Consider the following 12146-nt stretch of genomic DNA (forward strand, 5'->3'; position numbering starts at 1 on the left):
CAATCAATGATAAATTTTTAAAAATTAATTCCTTACCAAATCAATGTCCATAAAACGGATGTGCCCATTTGGACATGAACAGCGCAATTGACATCACTAGTTTTGTGTAATAGAGAATATGTTTGGATTGCTCTTTTTACACTTTGTACTTGTGCTTATCGCTTTCTCTTTATTCAACTCAGGGTCTTATGGGAGATTTGATAAGCCTATTAACCGATGATGTGTTGCTGTAACAAATACTGTTGAATCTTGCTATTTTGATTATTATAGATACACATAAGAAGAATTGAAGCCTTTTTGTTGTAACTACAACAGCAAAAATTAATCGAAGCCTTCTCTAAGTCATGGTCCACTCAACAACAATTGTGATATTGATGTTTTTTAATTTTCATATTTGTAATCTGTAACAAAGCCAATAGTATTTCTTTTTTGCCTAAATGAATTCTAATTTTGTTTTTCCTAAAATTGTTGAGGCGTTAACCTTTTAGATGACTAGGTTTTGAACCCACGCTACGCGTGGGTTTATTTGATATATTTTGACAAAAATTATATATGATTGATGGCCGTAATGAAATATTATATTACAGAAAACTTTAAATTACTATTAAGGAAAAAACTAAATTTCATATACACAATATTTTAAAATATGAAAATTAGTTGTGTTTTAAAATTAAATCTGATTAAAAAATCATGAATCTAACTCGACATCAAGGCAAGGCGGATCAAACTGGTGTCCTCACATATCTTAACCATTTCTTTGGCTACCAGAAAAACGAAACAATTTTATAATCATGAATTTATCTCCTTTTTCATATTTAATTGATCGTTATCACCTATGTTTTCGTGTTTTTTTTATTTAATGTTTTCTTATTCTTCATACTCTTTCTTGTCATTTTCATTGTCAAATTTTATGGTAATTATCATCGTTACTTTTACCGTCCAGTTCTTTGTTATACTCTTCTTTTTGTTCTTCCTCGTCAACTTTTTCACATTCTTTTAGTGAAAAAACCTTTTTTTTTAGACTACCACACAACTTGTTAACCCATCAAACTCCAAGACCAAAATCATTTTTTCTCAAAAAAATTGTGCAATTCATGAAAACCAGCATAGTCAACACAAGCACCCAATTTATAAATTTTAATTTTTTAAAAAGCTTTTAAATGTTAAGAAATTTTTAAAATATAAAATTATAATATTTTGAAACCTTTTTAAATCTAAAAATTTTAGAAGTTTCAATATTTAAAGTATTTTAAACTTTTAAAAGGTTCGAATATAATATTTGAACCTTTTTAAAAAGTTTCAATATTTATAATATTTTAAACAATTAAAATTTTAAAATTATAATATTTAAAAACTTTTTAAAAGTTAAGAGCTTTTAATATTTTCAATATTTATAATATTTAAATTTTTTAAAAATTTAAATATTATAATATTTTTTTGAAACTTTTTAAAGTTTTAGTTTGATCAAATAAAAAACAGGATCAAACCGAATAAAACTTCTAAACTTGGACGCCTGATAAATCAAGCTTTCCTGCTCATTCGTTGTTGGAAGCATATTAATCTTATTTATACTGGTTTGAACCATTGTCTAAAAGTTTTCTAGCCAATGTGGGATATTATACATAGTTTTTTTATTTCCATAAATTTTAAATTTTCCTTAGTCTAAAAAATTCTGGAAATTTAGAAAATATTAATGAATGACATGTCAAATCCTGATAGGTTGTTCAAAATAATTCTTAATATATAAAATTCTGCAAATTTCTAAAAATGTTAATTAGTGACATGTTGAATCCCTATTGGTTGTTTTAAAGCTTAGGTGGACAGCCTTAGAAGCTTATAGCTCCTACTTTTATTTAGTATAATTTTCTAAATTTTAAAGCTGAAATTTTTTTAAAAATAAAATTAGGTTTCCTTTTCTCTATTTTACTTTTATATTAAACCTTTTTATGGTAGGTTTTTGAATTTTTATATTTTTATCTTTAAAAAACTTTATAAATTTAGAATTGACATGTGTCAACATCTGAATGATACAATTGACACTTGTCACATGTAATTAAGAATATATCATATGTTCTTTTCATATCATACACATAAATTATTATACTAAATTTAAGCCCAAAAACACTATTATAGTAAAAACCAAACATTGACTCACATGATATGGTATTGACACATATTTAATGGTATTGACTCACATTATATGGTATTTCTTACCTATTTTGATATTTTCTAATTAATTTTGTTGACAGGAAACATTGACTCACATGATATGGTATTGACACATATTAGATGGTATTGACTCACATCATATGGTATTCCTTACCTATTTTGATATTTTCTAATTAATTTTGTTGACAGGAAATATTTTTATAATCCACACATTCATTTCACAATCTCACATTTCAGATCCTCCTCATATATATATATATAATAAGTTTACACCTTTACCACTAACAACATAAACTAAACATCCCAAATACACTCTTTCAACACAGAAAAAAGCATAGAAGTCACAGAGAAAATGAAGTTTACAACACTAGTATGCATTACATTTGTTGTAGTCCTACTGTCATCTCTAGCCACAACTAAATCATCTATGGTCGAAAATTCTGTGAAACCGCCTTGCACTGAAATTGAGATCACAGGATGTGTACCAGCGATACTTGTTGGAACTCCACCCTCAGCAGAGTGCTGCGGGAAACTCAAAGCACAACAACCATGTTTTTGTGATTTCATTAAAAATCCAGCTTTCAAGCAATTAGTCACCTCCCCGCAAGCTCACGCTGCTTTAGGATTTTGTGGTATTCCTTTTCCTACTTGTTGAAGTTTAGGATATTAATTATGTGACTATTGGTGATTAAAAACATTATGTAATAAAAATGATGAGGATAAAATATTTTTTAATATGTCACAGATCATATTAGTTCTCTGTAATGTTTTTTTACATCATTGTAACTTATGATAATTATATAAAACAAAAAACCAGAAGAATAAAATGATTTATGTTTTTATACTACATAAGCTCAAAACTAAATGGTGTATGTATTCATACATATATTTCACATTCTTATTAGTTCATATTTTGTTAAATTAATTTGGGTTGAAAAAGGATAAAATATTGAATTTTGGGTGAATATGATGCAAATGCACCTCTTGCACCATGCCATCAACATATGTCTGATTCAACGGGGCGGCGGGAGGGGCGAAAACCAGCGGTCAATTCGAAAATTCAGAAAAATCCCTTTAACAAAGGGGTAAAAAAAAATTATTGTAAAAGGGGTCCAAAAATTTTAGTTTACTTAGGGTTAAAAAAATTATTGAGATAGGACTGCATCGACGGCTCTCATTTTTTTCTTTGTTAAAGTGTTACAACATGGGAGCTTGGCACACATTTATTTGGATCAAGCGTGTAATTACTAAGTCGTACATAACTCTAACCTTGATGTTTGCTCACGACCAATGTCCAACCCGGGATAATCTTCTTTCTTGGGAGCGTCAAGTTGATATATGTTGTTTACTCATCAATTAGGCTCAAGACCAAATGTTTTGCATAACCCTAATCATATTTCATTTGGTCTTGGTATATTTACCAAGATTCACCATTTGAAAATCATCACCAATATGCTTCTAGCTCATTATTGATATACTTTTCTTCTTAAGTAACAAATATAGGTATCTTCAGTATTGGTTATAGTGCTCTGATACCACTTCTAACGCCCCAACCCCCACCTCTTAGTGGGCACCATGTCCACTCCGAGTCCATGGCCCACTTTCTCTAATGGGCTTCACGCCCTCTCACTAGGCCCGTGAGCCCATCCATATCTGACAGTCGGTTTGCTATGTTCGGGAGGCATTAAAGACTTATTACCGTCCCTACAAATCACCACATGATCTTTCCCTATGTTTTGTCCTCACTCACACAGTTTCGATAATCACTTCCTGGAAGGTCACCCATCCTGAAACTACTACAACTCAATCACGCTTAACTCTAGAGTTTTCTCAGGACCCTTGACCGAAAAGATAAGCGTACTTTGGTGAAATAGGTGGCCAAATCAATTCTTTTAAACCTCTCCGCAAACCGGGGTGTCACAATTCACCCCCACTAATATATTGCAACGTCCTTGTTGCGCACCAAGACCGTCACCCCCAACGGTGTGAGTCCACTCAACTCAACAATCGTCTGGGTTTGGCTCTGATACTAGTTGTAACGCCCCTACCGCCACCTCTTAGTGGGCCTCATGTCCAATTCCAGTCAATGGGCCGACCTTTCTTAATGGGCCTCACGTCCTCTCACTAGGCCTGTGAGCCTATCCATATCCGACGGTCGGTTTTGCTACGTCCGAGAGGTTTTAAAGACTTGTTACTGTCCCTTCAAATCACCACATGATCTTTTCCTATGTTTTGTCCTCACTCGCACAATTCCGAAAGTCACCTCTCAGAAGGTCACCCATCCTGAGACTACTCCAGCTCAAGCACGCTTAACTCTGGAGTTTTCTTAGGACCCTTGACCGAAAAGATAATTGCACTTTGATGACATAGGTGACCAAATCAATTCTTTTTAAACGTCTCCGCAAACTTGGATGTCACAGTTCACCTCCACTAACAGATCGCNCCAAGATTGTCCCCCCCCCCCCCCGACAGTGTGAGACCACTCGACTCCACACTCTTCTAGGTTCGGCTCTGATACATTATTATATAATGTTAAGCACGGTGCAATATTCGTTTTTGAAAATGTTAAGTGATTTTTTTTACTTTTGTATTTTCTAAACTAATCAAAATACACAGTTTGTTTAGGGGTGTTAAATCCAATTATCATATTTCTATTTAGTTTTAGTTGCATTATAGCACGTACTCCCTCTGTATCAGAATACTTGATTTTCTAGGATTTTTTCTTGTATCAGAATACTTGATTTTCTAGAGTATTTAATGCATTTTTATTTTCAAAATCAACTAACTATTTAATGAATTTGCTTTTACAATGCATAAACTAGTAAATGTATACATGTAAAATGACCAGGTCAAAGCTAAATAAATACTCACTTTGGACACTATCTACTCCTATATAATACTCGGAAGTGTGTTGTTTTTATTTATTCCTTTTCCTTAACAAAAATGAAACAAGAAGAAAGCATGGAAAAGAAAATAAAAGAAAATCATGAAGAAAAAGGTGAATACTACTCAGCAGATGTTTACATGATAAAATCATATACTACTCAAGAGTTGGATTTAAACAAGGCACATGATGAACAAGATGAAAGAAGGGTTCATCCTGATAAAGCTATGGTATTGGATCTGTTGAAGATTTATTTACCCAGACTCTTTTAGTTTTTGTATTTCTCATAATTTTCTGCTGGGTTATTATCATCTTTCTTCTATTTTCAATGTACGTTCTCTTGTTTTGGTTAAAATCATAATAAAATTTAAATAAACTCTTTTCAAATGAAAATATCATAAATAAGATAGAAAATAAGAAAACAATTACAAGATGATAATTTAAAATCTAAGTTGCCAAGTAAGTTATTGCATCTCGTACTAGAACAGAATCACAAGCCATTTGTGAAGGTAGATTGCCTTCTCTCTCCAAGGTAGATTTCTTCAAATGTGGGATTTTATATTTGTTCGAGCCTCGGACTTTCATAATCTCTTGCATGCATGATTTCAAAGTTAAAAAAATTCGGTTCACCTGCGTTGATGGGTATTCATCAAAAGATTGTTGTACGGCGACAACAAGTTCTTCTGTCGTCTTCGGACTCACCACATGTTGTAGTGTTTGGATGGCATTAAAAAACCCAAGGTCTAAAATATTCAAGTCCGGCGAATTTGGTGGCTGACACATCAAACGAATATCAAAACCGTAACGAGAACCAGCTGCTCGGAAGTCCTCATCTCTCGGATCAACGTGAGTTCTTGCATTGTCTTGTTGAATAAAAATAGGTTTTCCAAAATCTTCTTGTGGCCATCTTTCACGGATTTTCGGGAGAACTTTCCCAAGTAAAAACTCTTTGATATCTTCTCTTTTGATAGAGGTCATCGGCTTTAACTCCAAAGTCCCCGCCTCTCTGTTTCTACTTCGTCTCTTAGCTGGTTGCATTGTAACAAATGGAAACACTCCTATTTTTCCAGAAAATACCTCATTTCCTTCTCCATCAAATCTTGGACGAGCCATGGCAGCCAAAAACATTACCTTCCCAATATAGTTTTTACTCTGACATGTACGATACGGCTCTTCTTCAGTCGGAAGAAGGTAATAAGTCTCTTTCGGCTTGGTCATATAAAACCATTTTTCATCAATATGTACAACATTGTACATATCCACAAACTTCGGGTGATTGGGCATGAAACGACTATCGAGCATGGAGACACAAAACTCTAGTCGAGCTCTCATATTGCTTTCCCTCAATCTTGGCTTGATGGCATTTGAATGACGCCTAATGAGCCCTTCTTTAACATATCGAGCCAACGTCGTATGACTCATTTTCAAATAAGCTGCCATTGACCTTAAAGTTCTGCGGTGTTGCAATGGAATATCAACAATTCGAGAAAAATCAAACTCGATTTTCTTCGAACCACAATTACCTTTTTTTCTATGTGATACATCAACAATTTCACCATTAAGAGTATTTTTGGCCCGACGCCAAATTCGTTGAACCGTTTGCAAAGGTACGGATAACAAAGCAGACACTTCCGTTGTAGTGGTGTTTTTCACGTTTCCATTAACGCTTCTTTCCAACAGAGCGTGATAAACCTTCCATCTTTCACCATCTGTCATTTTTTTTTTCCGAACTGTAGCCTCCTGAACAACTTGTGATATCTAAGTACTTCCTCCTGTCACAAAATATTACTCCTATTAAAAGAAATAAAGTAAAGACATACTAATGAATATAGTAGATGAGTCACACTTGCATGTTCAAACACATGTTCTATCAAACACGTATATGAACAAACACTGCAGAATAAAATAATCTACAAAAAATAATAAGTAACAAAATTACCAGAATTTATATGATGACCATTTTCTTGTTCGTGTTCTATGGCAGGACTTTGATTCAAATCAAATAAAAATTCTCTTTCATTATTTTGAGGTGGTAAATTTAGATTAAAACTATGGAAAGCCATAGATAATTTAAGTAAATGATGTAAATCTATGTCAACATAAATAGAAGATTAATGAACCTAATTATTTTGGTTTTGGCTCTATTCTAAAATTTTTGTTTTTGAGAAACATAAGTTTTGGCTCTAAATTTGAAAATTTTAAGCAAAATTTCGTTTTTTAGAGCAACTCCTATCATTAAAATTGTAAACATAACTTTCATTTAAATGTTTTTGAAGAGTATTGTGTAGAAGAAATGTGAAAAGACCCTAAATATGATTAGTGGTTACAAAGTTGGAAAAAGTCAATGGCATTAAAAAAAAAAAAGCACACGAGTATACATCATTTACTATTCTTTTGAATTAATCATTTGTAGTGTTTAGATGGTATTAATTGTTTTCTTAATCCTAGTGAAAATCCTAGAAAATCAAGTATTCTGATACAGAGAGAGTATATGATATAGATATATCTATTTTGAAACGGTAAACATGTCACGTTCGCTCCCGCCCCGTCCAGTCTCGTCCCATCATAAATTTTATGTCTCAGAATCGTTTTTTTTTAAATAATTACCTATTAGACAGTGTTTATTAAAATAGTTTGGCTAAGTAATTTAGACAAAATACATGAATTCTCTTTTTAAATATTTAATTTACATAGAGTTAGTGAAAATTATAATTCTCAAAAAATCTCAAAATATTTTCAAAAATACCTGAAATTCTCAAAATATTCACCTCAAAGTAATTCTTAACATGAAACATAGTCAAACATTATCTAGATTAGTGAAAATTTGAAAATTGAATTTACCGACCCATCTTTCTCGATTTCGTACCGGTACTATTATCCAAAATTTATGACCATCTTATTATATAAAGCTTAGTTCTTAAAGTTAGTAACTCACCAGATCGTGACACGTGTTAGTTTTAATAATCATAGATCAAAGTTTAAAACTCACCAGATCGTGACACGTGTCAGTTTTAACGATTAAATATCCAAGTTAGTAATTCATCAGATCGTGACATGTGTCAATTTTAACGATCATAAATCACAATTTTCAAACTTAGTAAAACGATGCATAAAATAATTGTAATCTTATTATATTAAATAACTTTGTTATTCCTTAAAAGGAAAGGATTGTAAATACACTCCTCTATATAAGCAAATAGATGATGACATATTTTTCACCAAACAAAATAATTTCGACTAGTTTTGTTTTTCTTGGTAAAATTTTCTTCTTTGTTTTTTATTAACCTTTTGTTTGACACATCATTGTTCTTGAACAAGTCTCGAAGGCAATTTGTTTGTTGTCTAATCTAAGCAACTATATAAAAAGATTTTTAGATATTACCACGTGTTTTTGTCATCGTTTCTTTGAATTTTGTTTCGTTTCTCAATTTTCATAATGCATACTATACAATCTTTGACTTTGAAGTTTTAACAAAGTTTCTTATGCATAATAACTAAAGTTTTTGAGATTAACAAATTTCTCACAGTGTTATTATTATTTCTATTAATTTTCATGACAGGTAGCATAAAAAAAGATAAATACACAATTGCAAAATAACAACAGAGATTATATAATACTAGATCAACTAAACAGAAAATGTTCTTATCATCGAACAGTAGTACGTCTTACAAGAAAGTGGGAAGCATGAATTTTTTTAAAAAACAGTGAGCTCATTAGAATGAATTTTTTCATAAAACAAAAAAGGGATTAAAGAAAATATACAAAAAATTATTAATTCTAAAAAATGTAAATACTCACTTTTATATAAACATAGATCGCCTCATATTATTAATCTAATAAATAATTTATTCAAAATATTGTTTTCAACTTTGTTCTATTGGTCAAACTTTTTTAATGGGAAACAAATTTTCCTTATTTATTTAAACTAAAATATACTGCTACTTTCTACCTTTTTCAGTTTGCAATAGGTAAGATTAATATGTTGACCCAAAAAAAATGGAAGATTAATATATGCATCTTCTTTTTCTAATACTGTATTTTAAAATTTATTATAGTAGTTTTAGATTGTTTTATTTAATTTATATTTTTATCTTTGAATTATTTGAGATTCATATATATTGTGCTTATAATTTTCTATTATTTCATTAATTATGTCAAATTAATTTTTTTTCTAATTTCTCAACCTTGATTGGTTAGTCATAGACCTTTTTTTTGTGCAAACAGAATTGTTACCATTCGTTTAATCTCAAAAGGAGATAAAGAGGAGAAGATCATCAACATAATGGTTGGATAACATAGGCTAATCAAACACAAACCTACAACAAACATAGATAGATTAGAAAAACATAAATCATTGTTGATAGATCCATAGGAGCTTGGAGATAGAGGCTACATCATGGTATGTCAAATAAACTTCCGTGAATACATTGAGAAATTTAACATTAGTTACTATCAAAATATTTTGTGACGTTGGTAAATGGTTTAGTTTTTGACGGTGACAGCTCCGTTGAGCATATCTAGATCGAAACGCAAGTCGCGAAGAAACGGTGTGGCGGTGCTTCTACTTCGGCGACTTTTACGGAAAAGAATGAAAGAGACAAAGAGAAGAAGAAATCGTGTTTTGTTTTTGTCTCTCGGATCCGGATATCCGGCGAATATCCGAGTTTTTAACGGATCTCCAAAAACCGGATATCCGAATAAACGGATCCGGATTCGGATATCAAAACTAAAAATCCGCCGGATACGGATCCAGATACACTCAATTTTGCCGGATATCCGGTCTATCGTCCATCCTATTATCTGATGGACTATTATTTATAATAGGTTTGTAACATTGTATTGTCAACCATGCTTTTTCGTAATTTCCTGAACATTTTCTTTTGTCATAAGATTTCCTCAATATTTTCTAATTTTTTTTTACGCTCATAGTGTCACCCAATGGCCAAAACATATGTATCCATTTCTTATAGTTCAATGGCAAACAACTCTAGAGAAAACATAAAAAAATGAGAAAGGAAAAGCTGCAACTGTTGATGTAAGGAATCGACAATATAAATAACACAGATCTTATTGGGAATAAATCGGAGTTGGTCCTTTTATTAACGTAGAATCGAAGCAAGAGTTTACTGAAAATAACAAACAAAGTATTAAGCGCAGTTAATACGAAAATAATTGCTCTTTTCTCTCTGATTGCCAAGATTTCAAATCCTCTGCCTTTATAATGACCTCTGGTATTTATAGTGGGTCATTGACATAGGGTTTCTTCTGTCCCTCCTACAAATGACGATTTTGCCCCTGCAGCCAAATGAGCTGATTTAATGACTTAAAGCCCTAAAATCTGGTGGATCTTCTGTTTGGGCCTCACCAAATGTTGGGGGCGAAGCTCATATCCAACAATGGTCCCCCTAGTCCAATGAGCGATGGCTTGCTTGAGCTCATCAGGTATGATTCTATGTCTCTAGGTCCATCTTGTGAAAGGAACAGAAGATTTTAGGAGCTTAGCAGGTTCTTGTAGAGTTTGAAACCATTCGGAAGGTTCTGGGATGAATAGTGCGTTGCGAACATTTTTCGAGACATCCGAGAGTTCCGGGATAAATAGTGTGTTGCGCACATTTTTTGAGACATCCGGAGAGTTCCGGGATAAATAGTGCGTTGTGCACGTTTTTCGAGACATCCGGAGAGTTCCAGGATGAATAGTGCGTTGCATACATTTTTTGAGACATCCGGAAAGTGCCGGGATGAATAGTGCGTTGTGCATGTTTTTCAGGACATCCAGAGAGTTCTGGGATGAATAGTGCGTTGCACACGTTTTTCAAGGCATCCGAAGAGTTCCGTGATGAATAGTGCATCGCGCACGTTTTCCTAGTTGTGGTGGATTTTGAACGGGAGTTTTGAGGGTTCTATGCGTAGCCGTGTTCGTCGATCGTATCCCGTGGCTCCTTGGTCACATGTGAAGATGGTTGAAGGTACGGAGATCTCGTCGTGATGATGGTCATTGCGCGATGCCTTGTTGATTTGGAGACTTGTGAAACATTCAAGGCTTTGGCTCGATGGAGCAGTGGCGCGCAGAGTCCAAAGGCGTGCTGGTCTCGGCGCGATGGAGCGGTATCGGTGCCTCGTCTTGTTCGTCGGTTCTAGTCGGAGCCTTGGATTTGTTGAGCTTGTACCGAGTATTGGCGTGGAGCGGCTTGGTACGAGTATGGACTCGGCTTTGAATCTTTAAAAAAGTAAAGTTTGTGGATTATTTCACCACTGCATTCATGCGGAACGCGTTTAAAATCTTACACCTGACAAGGATGACGATGTGCAAGCTAGGCGTTAGCAAGGCAGTATTGCCCGAAAACTCATTGGATGCGGCTCTTGTGTCCGGCTTACCCCATGTGTACTTAGAGATAATCATATTGAAAAGAATGTTAAAGCAAGAGCTCGATATTGTCATGNTTTTTTTTTTTTTTTTTTTTTTTTTTTTTTTTTGCTTGAGTGGTCCTCGTTGCGTCCATTGGTTTTTCGGCGCGCCATTCCTTCATGGGTCGAGGTGCGGAAATGGCAAAGTTTCTAGCCTCGAAGCTGCGTGATGGTGCTCGTATGATGGCGTATTAGAGATGAAGATGTGATGAGATTGATGGAGATCACAGTAGGTTCTTGAAGCTTCAAGCTTAACCTCCGATCTCTCTCACCACACATCCGAGAGTTCACTCGCCACTCACCATCAAGAAACAAATGTGCAAAGTCCGGGTCGAGTTATCAAGATCACAACGTGTGCATAATCCGGGTCATAAGTTATGAAGATCAAGATGAGCAAAACCAAGGATAAACTACCAAAGAAGAGTGTGCAAACCTTGTGATGTGACCCGAGGACACGGTCACGGTACGATCTCGGTACGGACGCAGCTTGAGCTCTCGGTCAACTTTCAGTCGGTGAAACTTTCCTCGGCCGAGGTTCTAGGCTTCGGATCTAGGAGAGAATCAAACGAGGGAGACGGAGTTTGAAGGAATTCAAACGAGCCGTTTGGGAGATGCGTCGAGAAGCCACGAACGGTTCAATCGGACAGTGCGGATGCAGAACGAGCGGGTGGACGTCTACGGGGGGGG

The 12146-nt window shown here is 34.0% G+C and overlaps 1 protein-coding gene across 1 annotated transcript; it reads right to left on the reverse strand.

The window, feature by feature from the left end:
• LOC109131248 lies at window positions 5501-6493 on the reverse strand. The gene has a single exon (XM_019241949.1). The coding sequence runs from the start codon at window positions 6491-6493 to the stop codon at window positions 5501-5503; it is 993 nt and encodes a 330-aa protein (XP_019097494.1).

The sequence above is a fragment of the Camelina sativa genome, chromosome 20 (genome assembly GCF_000633955.1).
Source record: "Camelina sativa cultivar DH55 chromosome 20, Cs, whole genome shotgun sequence".
NCBI classification, from domain to species: Eukaryota; Viridiplantae; Streptophyta; class Magnoliopsida; order Brassicales; family Brassicaceae; genus Camelina; species Camelina sativa.